Source organism: Bison bison, unplaced genomic scaffold, assembly GCF_000754665.1.
Source record: "Bison bison bison isolate TAMUID 2011002044 unplaced genomic scaffold, Bison_UMD1.0 scf7180017864309, whole genome shotgun sequence".
In the NCBI taxonomy this organism is placed as follows: Eukaryota; Metazoa; Chordata; class Mammalia; order Artiodactyla; family Bovidae; genus Bison; species Bison bison.
The window spans coordinates 7,683,748-7,703,632 of record NW_011494881.1 but is presented as its reverse complement, the minus strand read 5'-3'; the positions used below and the strand labels follow the sequence as shown (position 1 = coordinate 7,703,632).

Sequence of the window (19,885 nt, the reverse complement as noted above, 5' to 3'; positions counted from 1 at the left end):
CCCCCGCAATAGTTTTTTTTTAAGTATTTATTTATATATTTTTGGCCACATGTGGAATCTTAGTTTCCTGAACAGGGATTGAACCTGTGCCCCCTGCACTGGATGCAGAGTATTAATCACTGGACCACCTGGGAGGTCCCTCAGATTGTTTATAAATAGACTAAATCAAAGAATTATAAAGAAAATATTTTATGTTGATATACAATTATCAAAATATTAATAAATTTAGCTCAGTTCAGTCGCTCAGTCGTGTCTGACTCTTTGCCACCCCACGGACAGCAGCACGCCAGGCTTCCCTGTGATGAGTATAAATATTGAGACATCTGTAACAAACTGTAAGGTATAAAATATTGTGGTTTCATATAGGTATTGCTAATAATAGTGTTGTTTCCCAGTGCTAACTGAAATACTCAATTTCAGTTGTGGTTAAAGATAACTTTTTCTGTTCTCATCCATATTCACAGACCTCTTACTGGGAGTCTATTGACCAAAGGTTAAGAACTTCAAGGCTAGTCCACAGTACCTAAGCACGGAACTTCTTCCTAACAGCCTCAGCCGGCGGAATAGGCAGTTGTCCAGTACTCCATCAGTGGGATATGTGGTGGTATGGGGTATGTGCTTCAAGGAGGCATGGCCCCTTCATTTATCTTAATAATTATCCCACTGGAGCTTTAAAACCCCCGCTGATCCCTTTGTACATTTAACGGGGATATTATGTGCTGTAAAGTACATAAAAAAGTTAACTCAGTTATGTCTAAAAGGGCAGGCTATAGAATATCAAGAGGTCACAAAAGCAGATAATGACACTACTGAACAGGTAATACATAAAGATGATAATTGCCAATTAAGTCTTAGTCTCACCACTTGGGGGAGTCCCATGACCAGATCTCTGGAGAATGGAGATAATCAACTCTATTTGATTAATCTTTATTTCCATGTGGAGATAAGAAACTAGGATTGTCAGATCTTTTGATTTTTTTTTTTTTTTTTAAGGGAAGCGAAAAAGTGGACTTTTTATGACAGTTTCTATTGTGGTCAGCTAATTTAAATTTTAACTGTGTGGGCCAAATAAAATTCATCTGCAGTAACTGTGGGTTATTAATTTGTGAGCCTCTGATTATTCCAGCAGCACCTTACAGAGGCTATGCACAAAAATAGGTCGTCTCTAAATATACTTACAGATGATGGCAAAAAACTGCACATACGGATAACAACCTTAACGCATCCAAAGGCAAGGGCACTAAATGGTATAAAGGACCTCAATTGCAGGACAACATAAAGGTTTTTGTCCTGCTCCTGGTGCAAATCAGGGAGCAAACACCTTTCAGAATGTAGGGGAGGACGCAAGGTTCAACTACGGTGGGAGTACCTAATCCACGACAAAAGGCCAAGTTCTCTTCAGAAGATTTTATTTCAAAATAAAGCAAAATTTCCACCCACATAATGTTTCCAAAGGGTAAAAAAAAAAAAAAAAAAGACAAAAAAAGACAGTGTTTTGCCTCTTTCTACTCTTCAAAGAGAGCATGGCAGTGCAAATATCTCTAAAATGCCTCTGTTTAATTCTCAGAAGCTAAGTCCAGTCATTGAAAATGCTCCTCCATTTTCAGCTGAGGTGAGGCTTGTTAGGAAACCTCTGTAACAGCTTATTCAACTTCCTGGGAGGTAAACTCCCCAACTCTCCCAGATCCTCCTGGATTGATCTCATTTTTCGGGCTGCCTGAAAACACAGAACAAAAATTAAAATGACAGCTCTGAAGTTGGCCCTGACCTAAGCTAATAGTTCTCACACAACCCAAATTACGCTAAGGTGTTAACCAGCCTGGAGATCTGTGTCATCTTCCCAGTTTCCTTTCATTCATAGGACTTGGGATCCACGAATGATTGTAAAATCTAAATTATACAATTTAGTATACAATTCCCAGTCGGCAATTTAGTCTGGAAACTAAACAATCTGTCCTTTACTGTCTCTAGTTTAAACAATAATGTCTATTTGAAAAGCAATTTAAACTTTAAAAAGTGGCTTTCCCATGCATGTCTTCACTTGATAAAAAAAAATTCTATAAAACGAATATTAATTATTAACCTCATTTTGCACCCGGTAAAGCTGAAAGCAATGAAACAAATCTCTCAGCATCACAGCGATTTCAAAACAGTAACCTTTCCCACTCTGGCGTGATCAAGTAGCTTCCAAAAATCTCCTCTCCCTTTCAGAATTGAGAGGGACTTTCTTATCACCAAGCAAGAGCAGAAAGAACCACTACTGTATGCCCCCTATTTTCCTCTCAAAAGGGCACCCCAGAAGCCTCCTGTCACCTCAGCCCTCGAAGCACAATCGAAGAAGTCGCGGATCTCTTTTTTGCACGCTTCGTCGCGGAATTCATTCTGCTTCCAGCAAGCCATCATTATCGACATCTCCGTGATACAGGTCGCCTCTGGAGGAGCAGAACGGGAGGATCCTCAGTCACAAAGAAACCCTTACTTTCCGACCCTCCCACCCAGTAGCCTGCAGCACTATTCCAGCTTCCGCTCTGGGGCCTCCAAGGCTGAGGACTCACCGCCCTTCTCCCGGCGCCGTTCCCCGACATGGTTAGCTAGGATGAGAGGCTTATTGGGCTTCAGTATAGGCTTCCGCGGATTCCCAAGCCGTGCTAGCCGACCCCGGAGGCTTGGCGTCGCCATTGCGCACGGAGCTCCCGGCAGGCTCTGCGGCGCCGTGCGTGACCCTGCGTGACCCCTACGAGCCGGATAAGGTTCGGCTGCAACCCACACACCTCCTGCCCCGGGATGCTCTTCTTTCTTTTCTTGGCGAGGTCGCCTTGATTCCGGTTTCGGACCCTGGCTGGTGTAGACACTTGTGCAGGTTAGGAGGAGAATCTTTGGGGCTGTTTTGTGGGTCCACGCTGACTTTTGTGAGCTCTGGGCCCTGAAGTCTTGGGCAGTACTGGGCCAGGAACACCCAGGAAAGAGCCCAAGTTTCGGGTGGTAAAGTCTGCATTAGAGAGTGATTGACATAGGCAAGGACAGAGAGGATGGGAGCGGATCAAAATGTGAGACTTTTAGGTGCTAACTTAGGAATGATTTAATTTTAATAAACCTTAAAGAACTGTTGGTTTTGATTACCTTTAGAGCCACTTCAAAGCCGTGAAGAAAAATAGATTCATTTATTTGAACAGCTGCTGCGGCTTAAAGAATCGTTTTTGTAGGAGACAGGCCTACTAAAAGGCCTGACAAAAGAATTAAACAATCTTGCTGAGAGGACATGACTCAGTATGTGATTCCTGAAGGAATCCAAGAAGGAACAGAAAACATCTTGAAAGCAGGATGGACACCTGGGGTTGGAAAGCCATCAGCAGACTGTTCCTATCCTTGGTGCCTGGGAGGCACATAAAGATTACCTGGGTCTCTGTCCTTGAGGCAGAAAAACAGGGATACAAAAATATTAAATGTTAACTGCACAGGATTATCATTGAAGGCCACCTGACCTGCTATGCTCATGTAAACACGTACAAGGAAGTCTCAAAAAGTATAATAAAGCAGACTTGAAATCAGTTTGGGCGCCTTCACCTCGTGGGGGTGTTGGTTCCCTTTCTTGAGTGTTTCTCATTCTTTTGCCACGGTGGCGCTTTGGGGAACCCGTGCTGTCGAGCTGGACTAGACAAGTGGCGCCCCAACAGGGACCTGAAAGGGAAACCAGCTTTCGGAGCTTCTCCTTAGGAGGCAAGGAACGCAGGGAATTCCGACCGAAGAGGTGGACGTTGAAAGTACCTGGTGAGTACACCCCATGGATAATTCAGTCAGAGTAACAATGGGGCATGGGTTGCCATTTCCTTTTCCAGAAAATCTTCCCGACCTAGGGATCGAACCCTGATCTCCCGCATTGTGGGCAGACGCTTTACCGTCTGAGCCACAAGGGAAGCCCTAAGCATATATGCAAGTCTTTTTTTTTTTTTAGAGAACTCCATGATTTAATCCGCGATAAATACGTAAGTACATAATTCGAAAATCCAAACCTCCGACCTATATGCAAGTCTTAAAAGACTTTGTTGAAAAGCTTGGGAGTGCAAGTTTCTCATTCTGCTTTAAAAGACTTACTTTCTGCTATTGAAAAACATTGCTATTGACTTGATCCAGATAGAGGGACTTTAAGGTATAAAGAATAGCAAGAAGTTATGCGTTGCCTATGCAGAGCTTATCATAGTGGGGTATCATAGTGGGGAACGTAGTCCTTTGCCTGGTCACTGGGAAATCTTATTAGCACTGCGCTAGGACCTTTACATTCAGAAGCCTCTGATTCTGAAAATTCTGTAGAGACAACACATGAACAATCAGAGAATGAATCTCGTTTATATGAGAATAGTGATTCTGAAGGGGGAAAAGCACCTCTGTGCCCCAAACGAAAAGAGCGAAAGAAAATAAAATCATGTGGGAATAATGATCATTTTCCCATGGTTAATGTGGCTCATCCTTCAGCATCCTTAACAGAGCCACCCCCTTTAGATCTGCAGACTCCGTGGGATGACGGCATTTTGAACCTCATCTGACAGTGCCCAACCATATTTCTCCCTTTCAAAGGGGAATTAGATAGGCACAACTACAAGGGGATGAAGATGCCCTAGCCCTCCCTGTGGTGGTCACTCAGGTTTCCCCTGGTCCACAGTATCCACAAGGTGCTATTACTTATGAGTATCACCCTCTGCCTTTTAAGACAGTCAAAGAGATAAAACAAGCGTGTACACAATATGGTACTAACTCTCCATATACTGTGGGTTTAATTCAAGGACTTTCACAAGCTGAAAGGCTGATCCCTTTTGACTGAGATACGGTTGCAAGAACTTGTTTTTCATCCTCTGAATTTTTACAATTTAAAACCTGGTGGAAAGATGAAACAAATCAACAAGCTCATAAAAATGCTGCTTCAAATCCACCTATTAACATTTCCTTGGAGCAGCTGATGGGGTCAGGAGGATATTTTGGAATACAGGCTCAATTACAATTTGACGATCAGGTCCTCTCCCAAGTACGATTTGTATGTTTAAGAGCTTGGGAAAAACTTAATCCTCCTGGACATACTACTCCATCATTTACACAAGTTAGACAGTCTAATGGAGACACTTATGTGGACTTTATAGCCAGACTTCGAAAAAATTTAATGAGCTCGGTATCTCACCCTAATCTAAGGGACATGCTTTTACAGCTGTTGGCTTATGACAATGCTAACTCTGAATGCCAAAAGGCTCTCCAACCTTTAAAAGCTCAGGAAAGCAACTTGGAAGATTATATAAAGGCGTGTCATGATACTGGATCAGAACCCTATAAGATGCAGTTACTGGCACAGGCCCTTTCAAAAGGAAAAAAGGACAATAAAATTAAATGTCATGGATGCAGAAAACTGGGACAAATGAAAAAAGATTGTAAAATAAATAATAATGATCGAAAAGGGGAAGCTAAAGCCCCTGGATTATGTTCTAAATTTCAGAAAGGAAATCACTGGGCTAATCAACGCCATTCCAAATTTCATAAAGACGGGACTCCTCTGTTGGGAAACACCTTTCTGGGCCGAGCTAGGGGCTCCCAAAACAATCCGTGTTCATGGAATGCAGTCCCATTCACATATCCCACTCAAATATTAGAAAACAATCAATCTATGATTTACTCCCAACAACCTCGTGCAATGGCAACCCACTCCAATGCTCTTGCCTGGAGAATCCCATGGATGGAGGAGCCTGGTAGGCTACAGTCCATGGGGTCGCTAAGAGTCAGACACGACTGAGCGACTTCACTTTCACTTTTAACTTTCATGCTTTAGAGAAGGAAATGGCAACCCACTCCAGTATTCTTGCCTGGAGAATCCCAGGGACAGAGGAGCCTGTTGGACAGCCGTCAATGGGGTCGCACAGACACGATTGACGTGACTTAGCAGTAGCAGTAGCAGTAACCTTGGGCAGCGCAGCAATAGATATTCCTGCCCTAGATAATCAATTATTGATGCCATCTATGAGAGTATGTAAAATTCCTATAGGAATATGGGGTCCTCTTCCAAAAAATACTGTTGGACTTATGATTGGTAGAAGTAGTCTAACTATAAAGGGCATTCAAGTACAAATTGGAATCATTGAAGACTTTGAAAGGGAAATTCATGTGATGATGAGTGCTAATATTCCATATCAAATAAATAAGGGAGACTGAATTGCACAACTCCCTTCTGTTGCCTTACATAAAGATTAATCCCCTAGAAAAAGAGAAGGAGGATTTGGAAGTACGGGAAAACAAGTATATTGGCAGACTTATGTTACTGATGAGAGACCAAAACTAGATACAGAAATAATGGGAAAGAGATTTTCTGGGCTCAAGGATACAGGAGCTGATGTTTCAATAATAGCTATAAAACATTGACCTCATTCCTGGCCATTAAATCAGTTCCTACTGTTATAACAGGAATAGGGACTATGAATATCTGTCAAAGCTCTCAAACAATGCTCTGTAAAGGCCCAGAACAACAAACTGCCACTTTGCAACCTCTGGTTGCAGATATTCCAATCAATTTTGGGGGACGAGATTTATTAATGCAATGGGGAGCATATGTAACCATACCCACTATATCCCCACAAGCTAAACAAATTATGGCCAATATGGTGTATAACCCTTTCCAAAATCCAAATTTATCCTAGGGGCCACTGCTTCAAAAAAGACTGCATTAAAACTGACTTGGCTTTCAGAAAAACCCATATAGATGGAGCAGTAGCCCTTAACCAGAGAAAAATTGGAAGCATTATATGAGCTAATACTAGAACATAAAGAACAAGGACATATAATTGAATCTACTAGCCCCTGGAACTCCCTAGTTTTTGTTGTAAAAAAGAAATCAGGTAAATGGAGAATATTAACAGACCTAAGAAAAATTAATGCTGTAATGGAACCCATGGGAGCCTTACGGTCAGGTATTCTCTTACCATCTATGATTCCTAAAAAATGACATCTTACAATAATATACTTAAAAGATTGTTTTTTTACTGTTTCTTTAGATCTTTCTGATGCTCCTAAGTTTGCTTTTACTGTCCTAGCATTAATACCAGTCAGAGATATCAATGGACTGTCTTACTTCAAGGATGATGAATAGTCCTGCTGCTGCTGCTGCTAAGTCGCTTCAGTCGTGTCCGACTCTGTGTGATCCCATAGACGGCAGCCCACCAGGCTCCCCCATCCCTGGGATTCTCCAGGCAAAAACACTGGAGTGGGTTGCCATTTCCTTCTCCAATGAAAGGACCTTAATGAAAGTCCTACTTTATGTCACATTTTTATTAATCAGCCCTTATCTATCATTAGACAAAAATATCCCCAGGCTTATGTTATACATTATATGGATGATATTTTATTGGCTTATCCAGATAATCAGTTATTGCACCATATATTTTTAGACACTCAAAATATATTGAAAGAATTCGGCTTAATAATTGCCCCGGATAAAATATAGAAAATAATTATTTGGGATACATTCTTAATCATCATACAGTATCCTCTCAAAAGATACAAATTAGAACTGATCACCTTAATACTCTGAACGACTTGCAAAAATTATTAGGAGATACTAATTGGTTATGACCTACACTGCTGCTGCTGCTGCTGCTAAGTAGCTTCAGTCGTGTCCGACTCTGTGCGACCCCATAGACGGCAGACCACCAGGCTCCGCCGTCCCTGGGATTCTCCAGGCAAAAACACTGGAGTGGGTTGCCATTTCCTTCTCCAGTGCATGAAAGTGAAAAGTGAAAGTGAAGTCGCTCAGTCATGTCGGACTCTTCGAGACCCCATGGACTGCAGCCTACCAGGCTTCTCTGTCCATGGGATTTTCTAGGCAAGAGTACTGGAGTGGGGTGCTATCGCCTTCTCCGATGACCTACACTGGGTATCCTTAATTATGCTTTGACAAATTTATTTAATACTCTAAAAGGAGATACAGATCTCAGCAGTCCATGAACACTTAGAGCTGAAGCCAATCGAGAATTACAAGAAATGAATCAAGGCATGCAACAAAAACGGTTATCTCGAATTGATATTCAACAACCTTTAACTGCTTTAATTATGCCTACACCTCATTCTCCTACAGGAATAATATGGAAAAATGAATTTATAATTACAATGGGTATTTTTACCCCATAAACAAACAAAATTATTGACTACCTATGTAGACCTTATTAGTAAATTGATTTTTAAATCGAGGACTCGTATTCGACAAATTTCAGGATATGATCCCAAATATATAATAGTTCCTTTAGCTAAAGGTCAGATAGAATGACTTTTTGCACAAAACATGGAATGGCAGATAGCATTATCTGATTTTATTGGTACAATTGATTGTCACTCTGGGATTTCTTTGGAAGGAATGATGCTAAAGCTGAAACTCCAGTACTTTAGCCACCTGATGCAAAGAGTTGACTCATTGGAAAAGACTCTGATGCTGGGAGGGATTGGGGGCAGGAGGAGAAGGGGACGACAGAGGATGAGATGGCTGGATGGCATCACTGACTCGATGGACGTGAGTCTGAGTGAACTCCGGGAGTTGGTGATGGACAGGGAGGCCTGGCATGCTGTGATTCATGAGGTCGAAAAGAGTCGGACACGACTGAGCAACTGATCTGATCTGATCTGATCCATCTTCTAAATTAATTTTCTTAAAAAACATGTTTTTAAATTGCCTAGAATAACTAAAACAAAACCTATCGAGTGTGCTCCTTTTTTACAGATGCAAATAAAGAATGTAAGGATGGATATTATGGTCCAACCACCAAAATTTGGCAATCATCATATTCATCAATACAACAAGCTGAAGTAGATGCCATAATTACTGTCCTGTCAGACATTGTAATACCCATTAATATTATCTCAGATTCTCAATATGCTGTTAAGGTAAGTTTCCAGATAGAAACTATTCATATTCCTGTCTCGGACCTTCCCATTCATCAGTTATTTTTGAAATTACAAGATATAGTTAGGGATCGACAATTTCCATTTCATATTACTCATACCCGCTCTCATTCTCAATTACCAGAACCTTTATCAGAAGGTAATGACCAGATTGATGTTAAATTAACTACATTCCTTACTCCCACTTAGTTTCATGCTTTAACTTACATTAACGTCAGAGGATTACAATATTGATTTCAGTTATCCCGACAACAAGCTAAAAATATTGTTTCTCAATGCCCTACCTGTCAGACTTCCACAATAGTGCCCATAAATCAGTGCCCGTAAATCCTTGTGGATTATATCCTAATGACTTACGGCAAACTGATGTTACTCATATGCCCTGTTTTGGTAATTTAGGTTTAATACATGTTTCCATTGACACATATTCTGGAATAATTTTTGCTTCAGTTCATAATGGAGAGTCAACTGTTCAATGTATCCCTCACTTACGACAAGCTCTTGCCTATATGGGCCTACCAAAAACTATAAAAACTGACAATGGGCCTTCTTATAAAAGTCATATCTTTCAAAAATTTTTAGCTGACTGGTCTATTAAACATATTACAGGCATTCCTTATAATCCTCAAGGACAAGCCATCATCAAACACGCCCACCGAACTTTAAAACTTATACTACAGAAACAAAAAGGGGGAGGACAGTATGGCTTGGGACCTGTTTCCCCTAAGGATAAAATAGCTCTAGTTCTTTTTACTCTAAATTTTTTGGACATAAGAGGGCTATATGAGAAACCAGCAGCTGAGGTTCACTGGAACTTTTCACAACAGACTAAAGATACTTCCCTTAAAGTTTCTCCCTTACAGGAGGTTTGGCAAAAAATATTGTGGAAAGAGGACAGGGAATGGAAGCTGGATATCATGCTTAAACAAGGAAGAGGGTATGCTCTTACCTTAATAGAGGACAATGAACACCGATGGATCCTGAGGAGGAGAATCTGGTATTGGAAAGAAAAAAACATGATTTGATATAGACCCACCCTCCAGACTTCTGACGCATGCCATGCCGCACCTTACGTTAGAACTTGGGCCTGCCAAGACCAAGCGAACGTGAACTGCCACAATACCCACTTGGGGGCAGATAAGTTATCACAGGAAGCTGAGAGCCTAGTTCATCATCATGGCCTTCCAAAAACATCTGCCAATCTACTACTGGCTATGGTAACCCTTATCACAATGTCAGTAAGTGTTCAGGCTGATTCCAGTCATTATTGGGCATATATTCTCAATCCTCCTTTATTAAGACCCATTACATAGGAAGATTCAGTATTCCCATATTTGTCAATGATTCAGCCTGGCTTCCTGGTCCTTATGATCCAAGCCTTCCTTTAAAAGAGGAAGAAGAAGGACAATCTCTAAAAAATTATACAGTAAGAACAGACAGCACATCCATTTGTATAGGATTTGGAGAATTCTGTTTAAAGACGGGATTCTGGGGATGGCTTTCTATTGTAGAAAAGCCTGGAGAGAATAAGAACACTTTTTTCTTATTAACAGCACTTACTTTTAAAGAAAGAGAAAATTCCACCATACATTATAGTCCTCCTAATCTGCCAGGCTATGCTTTTAAGAATAGGACATGGTATGGATGGAGGACTGGATCCAGTGGAAAAATGGTAGAGGGTCTGAAGGTCATCTGTTACTAAATACTCCTGAGGGACAGATTATAGATTAGGGCCCTAGAGGAACCCCTAAGATTAAAGGAACAAGTATTTCTAGTCCATGGATATATCATAATAACACACTTGGTACATATGGAAATGCATCTTTGATATGGCATGGAGAGGGATTTTCTCCCCCCATTCCTCAACTTACCCATCACCCAGTACATAATGAGATTTGGAAGATACCTATGGCTTTAAAAACCCTTAAGGCTTGGAATGGCCATTATACTGAATATATCTTAAACGATCCTAAGGCAACTTTTAATTTTACTAAAAATTCTACTCATACTATTCAGGCGTGTGTAAGATTACCTTTTGTGCTTATGTTAGGGCCAGCGATATGTAACATCTCTACTGGTCTCATAAATTGTATAAATCATTCTTTTTATACTTGTTTAAACAATACCATTCCTTTCAATGAATCTTGGCAAAGTATTTATGTTTTAAAAACTTGGACAGGTATTTGGATACCAGTGGATTTACAAAGAGGCTGGCAAGAAAGCCCTACTCTTTATGCCATAGAAGAAATTATAAAAGCAACTTTAAAAAGAACAAAAAGATTTATTGGTATGTTAAATAGCAGCTATTCTGGGAATTATAGCAATAACCACCACTACAGCAGTGTAGCATTGCATCAATCTGTTCAAACTTCATTTTGTACAAGATTGGCATAAGGATGCAGACGTTCTTTGGTCCACTCAACAAAAAATAGATGAAAAATTGGCTTCACAAGTGGCTGGCTTACAACATACTGTTATTTATTAGGAGATCAATTGGTAAGTCTACAAAAACAATTAAGACTAGAGTGTGACTGGAATTACACATCATTCTGTGTGACTGCACATAAATACGTATAATCAATTGACTTTTAACTGGGATAAAGTTAAACGACATTTACTAAATCAAGGAAATATTACATAAGATATACAAGAGTTACAGTGTGACATTCTAGACATGTTTAATAAAAAACTTGATGTGATTACTGGCTCTTTGCTTAATGCTATAGCTGATGGACTGTCTTCCTTAAATCCTCTCAAACAAATCAAATCCTATGGTTATGGACTTATAATTAGTTGCAATGTTTTATTCTGTTTTGTCTCTGTATAGTCTGGAGAAGAACACGAAAGCAGCAGCAGCAACAGTTAGCCTTCTTGACTATATTCAGTTATCTACAGAAACAAAAAGGGGGAGATGTAGGAGACAGGCCTACTAAAAGGCCTGACAAAAGAATTAAACAATCTTGCTGAGAGGACATGACTCAGTATGTGACTCGTGAAGGAATCCAGGAAGGAACAGTAAACATCTTGAAAGCAGGATGGATACCTGGGATGGAAAGCCAGCAGCAGACTGTTCCTGTCCTTGGTGCCTGGGCGGCACACAGAGACTACCTGGGTCTCTGTCCTTGAGGCAGAAAAACGGATACAAAAATATTAAATGTTAACTGCACAGGATTATCATTGAAGGCCACCTGGCCTGCTATGCTCACATAAACACATACAAGCAAGTCTCAAAAAGTATAATAAATCAGACTTGAGATCAGCTTGGATGCCTTCACCTCGTGGGGGTGTTCATCCCGATCCCCGCTGTAACTTTGAGTGTTTCTCACTCTTCTGCCACGGCGGCGGTTTGGGGAACCTGTGCTGTCGAGCTGGACACGAGAGTTTTCTCATTTGTAGTGATCTCATTGGATAGGGTGAGGTTTAAGCACTTTCTCACATTCATTGTTTTATTTAATCTTCTCGCCAATCCTGCTAAGATACTTTGCAGTATCTCTATTTATACACTTGGCCCTTGGATTGTAATGCCTAGCTTTAACTAGACTTGGTTCTAAGTGACCTCTTCTACCCCCTGCCCCTCTGAAGTGACTTAGCTGTTTACAAAACTCAGTCCAAAGATGTACCACTGATGCTCAAGGCATTTACACATGATCTCCAAGAAATGTTTCTGGTAATGAAAGGATAACTTGGACAGTCTTATAGTTCATAAGATGATTACTTTGGAGGAGCAGTTTTTATTTGGTTATGTAAATTGAGTGTGCGCTAATCACTTGTCAGATATTTAGAATCGTCCCATTTATCTCCGCATGACTGGCTCTTTTTGTTCTGTTGAGTCTCACTTGATGTCAAAGAGGAGTTCCCTGACTTCCATGCTAAACCACCATCAACATGTTTTATTTTCTTCATAGTATCTATCATACTCTGGATTATCTTATTCATTTATTGTTTGTTTACGGCTTTAACCCCAACACCCACTTAAAATGTACACATAATGAGAGAAGGGACCTTGTCAATCTTGCTCAGTGCCATATCCCAAGGCCTAGAGTAATGCCAATACATATTTGTTAAATGAACAAATGTTTGAAATATTTTTGCAAGTCTCCAACTTTACCATGTTCACCCCAGAAATAAAATCAAGCAGAAGACACTGTTTGAAAAGAAGCCATTTATTAATACAAAATTAAACCTGAGATAATAGAAAATAGCAACTCTTGGGAATTATAAAGGCATCAGCCCCATGCTCCACCCCCACTCCAGCAACACAAATAAAGTTGATTCCTATTGGACACTTCTACCACTAATAACCTCAAGCCTGCTGCGGTATACAGAGCAGGCTGGGCCCCAAACCACAGAAAATTCACATTGCTGAGAAAGTGAAGCCTTTAGTTGGAGAGCCATGTGGCTACTTCTGGTTCTGCTTTCCCTTGTGGAAAGGTAGCACCTGGCTTACCCTGCTCTTTTGTGAATACTTTTGTGGTAAGAGGAATAAAGAAAGTCTCCGAAGCACTGACCACAAACCAGGGATGAGTCTCCACAATCATTCATAAACAACTGGCCTACTTTGTACATAAAAGTGCTAAGGTAATGCCAGTTGAACTGGTGTAATTAAACTGGAGAAGAAAGAATGATTCTACACCTTGCATAACCATTGCCTACCCATTTTATTGCACATAATGAAATTTGAGTCCTAACCTTAGTTTGCACTTGGTAATACTGTATTTTGTATACAATATAAACCGGTGTCTGCATTTAAATAGCTTGCACGCTTAGAAGTCTGAGTCCTGAATTTGGCTTTTGTAAGAGTCTGTACTATATCAAATTTTAACATTAAGTATTTCAAAGGTCTGTCTTGTTCTTTTCTGCAAAAGTCTAAACAGAAAACTTTCTATACTGTTACGAAGGGCCCTTTTTTTTCTTGGCTGCTCCTTGGGGCATGTGGGAACTTAGTTCGGGACCAGGGAATTAAGGATCAAACTTACCCCGCTGCATTGGAAGGCAGAGTCTTAAACACTGGACTGCTAAGGAAGTCCTGAAGGGCATTTTTTATTAAATAAAATGAAAATAGGGAGTTCCCTGGTGGTCCAGTGGTTGGGACTCTGCTCTTTCACTGCCACGGGCCCAGATTCAGTCCCAGGTCAGGGAACTGAGGTCCCACAAGCTGTATGACACAAAAAAAGAAAAAAAGAATCACCCTGGCAGTGAAATCCAGCCTAAATTATAACTTTGGTTGGCTACATCTTCAAAGGTCACAATAAGTGTGGGGCCCTAGTGGAAGCATCATATATGTATATATGAGAGTGGAAATCCAACTGCGACCCCATGAACTATACACAGTCCATGGAATTCTCTAGGCCAGAATACTGGAGTGGGTAACCTTTCCCTTCAGGGGATTTTCCCAACCCAGGGATCAAACCCAGGTCTCCCACATTGCAGGTGGATCTTTTACCAGCTGAGCCTCAAGGGAAGCCCAATATATATATGAACACCCCACATATATAAATGTTTATTGTGAGGTCTGTTGCAACATTTCCATTTTGTGGGATATTATATAGTTTCATGTCAGCCAAAAATTGTAAAGTCTCTGATCTTTACCCCATTCAAAGCAAGTGCCATTATGTTTTAAAATAAACACTTGATGTTAGCTTTGATGTAAATAGCTAGATTTTTTAAATTTAAAAACAAACTGGTATATCACACATAGAACAGCTTAGCAGGCTGTTCAAAATATTAAAAACAAAACCTTATAGAAACCCAAGGTCCTATTATACATAGTCTATACTGAAGTCATAAGCATCATCTTCCTCTTCAGTCTTTACAACCACATATATGTCTGTAAATAATGTGTGTATATACACATGCATACACACTAAACCAGATATATTGATAAGCTATGGGAGTTCTCTAGTGATAATTCATTAATACATTACAACCAGTGTAGTTCTAAGATCCAAGGTGTTCTAGTTCCACTGCCCCAGAAAAAGCAGATGATCTCCCTCTCCATTAAGCTGTATGTTTAAACCACAGTAGTAGAAGTGTTTGGCTACCTCCCCAAATCTAACAGCTTTTTATTTAGCCAGCCACTCATGATGGCTTAAATGGTCTTGCTTCATCTCTCATTCCCTTGGGTTTAGGGCCTTAGATGGACTTCATCAAAATGTGGCCTCAGTAAGTGCTATAAAGTTATGTACTGTAACAGTAATAGAATGGATGAAGTTGGAATGTTTATCCCACTTAAAAGTGCCACAGAATATGAGATAATATGAGATAATTACTAGAGCTATATTGCTGGGCTGATTCTTCCTCCATAATTTTCATGAGTTTTTGGGGGAAATGGACTTTTGTAGCATATAAAGATAATAAAATAGAAGAGTTCATTAGGCAGACAGAAAAAGACCAAAGACCTATAACAATTTGTGCTTTGATTCACATTGACCTATTTTAACCTTTTGAAATGATGATAACTTTTTCTGCTATCATTTGCAGCCTGAGTCTCCATCTCTAAAATAGAGCAGGATGATTCCTTAAGTTGACGTGATATTTATTAGCCTCTGAATTTTGATATTCATGAGGTGAGAAGGAATTTCAGATATGCCCTAGATATGAAGCAAATCAGCACTAAGAAAAGGTGTCCAATCTCTAGCCAGTTTAATGCAGGTGGGAATAAGTGTGGGAATGGTGGTAAGGCTACTCCATCTCCAACAGAAATTGTGGAAAACCAGGCAAGAAAAGCCACTCAAAAAAGCTGACATGAAAGGCAAAGTAAGAGATATAAAAAAATTACAACTCCAGAGAGCCAGAATACAACCCACCAGGAGTTTTGCTTCACCACCAACATAAATAGTTTATAAAGCAAGAGATAGGAATAGAAATTAGGAAAAGGTATTGAATAATAGTGGTTTATGAGGTGGATGAAACTGGAGCCGATTATACAGAGTGAAGTAAGCCAGAAAGAATAACACCAGTACAGTATACTAACGCATATATATGGAATTTAGAAAGATGGTAATGATAACCCTGTATGCGAGACAGCAAGAGACACAGACCTATAGAACAGTCTCTTGGACTCTGTGGGAGAGGGAGAGGGTGGGATGATTTGGGAGAATGGCATTGAAACATGTATAATATCATATAAGAAACGAATCGCCAGTCCAGGTTCGATGCAGGATACAGGATGCCCGGGGCTGGTGCACTGGGATGACTCAGAGGGATGGTACGGGGAGGGAGGTGGGAGGGGGGTTCAGGACTGGGGACACGTGTACACCCGTGGCAGATTCATGTTGAGGTATGGTAAAACCAATGCAATATTGTAAAGTAATTAGCCTCCAATTAAATAAATTTAAATTTTAAAAAAATAATGAGCAGTTTAAAGAATACAGGAGAGGTTTTCATACTCTAAACCTGGCCCGTCTTACCTCATTCACAGCCAAGAACTAACATGTCCCAAATCATGACTGAGAGGCTGAAAGAGCTAGAAAAATAAGGAGTTCTTTAAAAATTCTGTTGATCAGCACCTTGAATCAAATGGGGTGTTTCAGGCTTCTGGTTCCCATTGAATCAAAAACTGGATGCCTCCATCTCTCGTGAGAAGAGGCTCTATTACCATAGGCTGAGACCCTGGCTACACATGATTAGAATAAAATATCAGTGGATATAACTTACTCCTTGGATTCATGGTAAGACAGTGTTCATTAAGGACTTGTGCATTGGATATCCTTCATGTCCCATGGTTGTATAAGGACTTCCATCTCCTTAGCTGTGTCAAGTTAAATACTTGTATGAGCAATTAGAGATTTTGGTTCCTTTTCATGAAGATCTCTGTTAGGTAATCCCAAAATTTCCCCTGAAGTGTCTCATTGTTGTGGATCATGGCAGTGAGAGCTTCCCCCTGGTCCAGACCTTGCCAATAATCTTGCAGCCACATCTCCTTCCAGCTGAAACATCAAAATGAGAGTTGGATTATGGAGCCTCAGTACAACTAGGAATCCTACCTTTCTCCCAATGGCCAAAGAAATCTTCAGCAGATACATTGATTTCTGGTTAGGACCAAGGATCTGCTTTGAGGGAAGGAAATGTGAAGTAAATCCAGTACTAATCTAAGTGACAGGCAGTGAGCCAAAAACACAAATTCATTATCCAAGCCCCCCTACACACATACACATATCCCAGTGAGTTAAATTTCCTGACTTGCCTGCTCTTGGTCTCCAAATGTGGAGGGAATTAAGAGGTAGGCAGAGCAGGGGCCAAACTATGGAAACAGTAATCTTCCTAAGAAAAGCAAGTGAGTGTATTTAGATGGTTACTTTTTATGTTACACCTGTTTCAGTAATCAAGAAGTGCAAGAGTACCCAGTGTCTAGTATCCAGTATTTAGATGGTTACTTTTTATGTTACACCTGTTTCAGTAATCAAGAAGTGCAAAAGTATCCAGTGTGTAGATGAGCCATAACGTGAATGTTTCTCTTTTTTTAATGTTACACTTTTCTTCTGATAAATCATAATATGTTCTGCACAAACTAGATACAAATTACCTGATGTAAATTACTGGATACAAATCCACTCCACTCCCAGGACCAAACTGTGCGAGCCCTCTGCCGCCATCCACTGTCCACGGTGATCTCTGCAGGTCATTCTAGCAGTCTCTCTCAAACATTATCTCACCGCTCCCCTAACAGCTGTTGTTTGCTGCAAATGGCTTCAACGTTTTTATAACCCATCTCCTATGCTGACCTTGTTTCCAATGCCACCACCTTCTGCTGCCTACTTCAGTAGCCTCCTCACTTCCCTTCTAATCCACATTGGCCACAATCATTAATCATCTTTTGAAAGCATCCCTTCTATTCTGTCTAGGACAAACATAATTTATCATCCAAATCAGGGTAATTTTAAGAGTCAAAGGAGATGCTGTTAATAGTTAGACCAAGTTAACAGGCATAAACCCTGATTACTGCAGGCAAACCTCCCTGGAAACACTAATGTATTTCTCATCCACAGCCCCACCATGTTGAAGATGCTCAATAAACAGCTGAGTTGATTTTCAGGACAGTCCAGCTCCAGGGCCTGGTATTCAGAATATGTATAACCTGGCCCAACTTTGTCCCTCATCACTTCCCTAAACAGGCCCTCTGCTCTAGCTGAAGCTTTTTTTGAATCGCTACTACAAACACCGTTTATAAAAGCTGATTTTCGTATGTTGTTGCCCTCAATTACCTCTCACATTTTCTACTGCTCTTTCGCAATTTGTCTTCTCTTAGATTCTTGATACCTTAAAGGCACAGTGACCTCATGTCATAATTTCCTTATACAACATCCCCTCAGCACCCAGGGCTAGTTTATTGCCTGCAGGAAGCAAGTCTGTAAATCATTTGATTTGATAGCCCCAGGGGACCCCAGCTATCCTTACCTGTCATTCTCGGGAATCTCCTCCACACTGCCAAAGCCAGGTGTGGGCACTGGGCAGTCCATGTGTGAGGGCTGGGCAATATAAGGCTCAGGGACCGGAATGTTCCCAGGAGAGGCTGCGTGGGCCTTCTCGGCATCCAGCCGCGCCAGTTCATGGTCACAGACAAAACACTCGAAGCCGTTAAGGTAGTTAGGTAGTAAGGGGTCATTCACTCCCCATTCGCGCTGCTTCAAACTATCCAGAAGGAACTGGTTAGTGACGCCCCCAGGTTGCTTGTATGCCAAGTATTTCATATATTCTTCATCATTTTTGTCCAGGAAGTCAATAAACTCTGCCAGCTTCTGCGGCGACTCAAAGTCGTCAATGAGGATGATGGAGTGATTGTTCGGCATCCAGTCCCTCACAGAGGGAGAGCCGCGGTACACGGGCACAGCACCGAGGTGCATGGGGCGCCACAATTTTTCTGTCATGTAGTCGTCGCAGATGGCATTTTCGAGAGCCAAATGGAATTTATAGCGGGACAAGAAGGCCAAGAGCTCTGGATCCTCGGTGGTGGCTGTGGCTGTGTCCCGTAACCGCGGCGCGGGCAGCTCCCGATTTTGCAGGCACTTCCCATAGGAGTCCACCTGAGAGGGGTAGAGCACGGCCATCAAGAGGGTACAGCACGTCGGCCAGGACACCAGGGGTCCCGGTCTCAGCCCCACGCGCCACCCTCCCCTTCCCGCTCCGCCCGGCCCTCACCCACCGGAATGTAGCGCATGAGCTCGCGCACGTAGCGGTCTCGGTCCGCAGGCACGTCGCAGTGGGACTGCAGATAGAGCAGCGGCGCATAGCCGCGGCGGCGCCACTCTGCGCGCTCCTCGAGCGGAGGTGCCGCGCGGCGTAGGTAAGCGATCCCTGGCAGCCACTGCAGCGGCAACGGGTAGTCCGAGTAGCGACTGAAGGTGGAGGTAAGATTGAAGAGGCGGATGCCCGGACCATGGCTCAGCAAGAAGTTGTTGAGGGGCGACTCCTCGTGCAGAAGCGCCCAGCTCTGGTGCGCCAGGCGCGGAAGCGGCGCCTCGGACGCGCGGAAGTCGGTGCCGTAGAAGAGCAGCGCCCGTGTCCGCGAGTCTCCCCGCACCCGTCGGTCTCGGGACGCCACGCACGCCCCGCGCGCGCACTCGATGCGCTCCGAGTCGCCCGGGAAGTGAGGAAACAGTCCCGGGCTCCACCACAGCAGCACCGGCAGGTCCACCGCCTCCTCCCTCCCGGGCCGCGGGGCCCCCGGACTGCGAGCCACCCCCACTGCGCCCAGCGCCGAGGGAGGCCGGAAAACCGCGCCATCCCACGGCTCCGCCCACTCCGCCTCCCCGCCGGTCTTCCCCTCCGCCGCGAGTCCTGGGCCTCTGGTCGCACAGACACCAAGCACTCCCAGGACAGCAAGCACAGACCCCGGGCGGCCGGCCCCCATGTCTACTCTGGCGGCCGACGCCCGCAGCACCGGTCCCCGCCTGGCTCTGAGTAGCGATGGGTCCTACGCCACAGGGGCATGTGGCGCATGCGCGGCTTAGCGGCCAGCTCAGCCGGC

The 19,885-nt window shown here is 42.4% G+C and overlaps 2 protein-coding genes and 1 long non-coding RNA gene across 3 annotated transcripts; 1 reads left to right on the top strand and 2 right to left on the bottom strand.

Moving 5' to 3' along the window:
* Positions 1-1,392: 1,392 nt before the first annotated feature.
* On the bottom strand, positions 1,393-2,700 carry CHCHD1 (coiled-coil-helix-coiled-coil-helix domain containing 1). The gene is made up of 3 exons (XM_010852319.1): positions 2,556-2,700; positions 2,314-2,432; positions 1,393-1,717 (listed from the first exon to the last, which is right to left on the bottom strand). Exons 1-3 carry the CDS (start codon positions 2,677-2,679, stop codon positions 1,604-1,606), a joined length of 357 nt encoding a protein of 118 aa, XP_010850621.1. The 5' UTR covers positions 2,680-2,700; the 3' UTR covers positions 1,393-1,603.
* A 43-nt stretch (positions 2,701-2,743) lies between these two features.
* On the top strand, positions 2,744-11,618 carry LOC104997513. Its single transcript, XR_826332.1, has 3 exons — positions 2,744-3,768; positions 8,738-8,901; positions 9,769-11,618. It is a non-coding gene; the product is annotated as an uncharacterized LOC104997513 (long non-coding RNA).
* Positions 11,619-16,183: 4,565 nt separating this feature from the next.
* Positions 16,184-19,796, bottom strand: FUT11 (fucosyltransferase 11 (alpha (1,3) fucosyltransferase)). The gene is made up of 3 exons (XM_010852318.1): positions 19,061-19,796; positions 18,316-18,941; positions 16,184-16,847 (listed from the first exon to the last, which is right to left on the bottom strand). The coding sequence occupies exons 1-3, from the start codon at positions 19,766-19,768 to the stop codon at positions 16,700-16,702; spliced, it is 1,482 nt and encodes a 493-aa protein (XP_010850620.1). The 5' UTR covers positions 19,769-19,796; the 3' UTR covers positions 16,184-16,699.
* Positions 19,797-19,885: the final 89 nt, after the last annotated feature.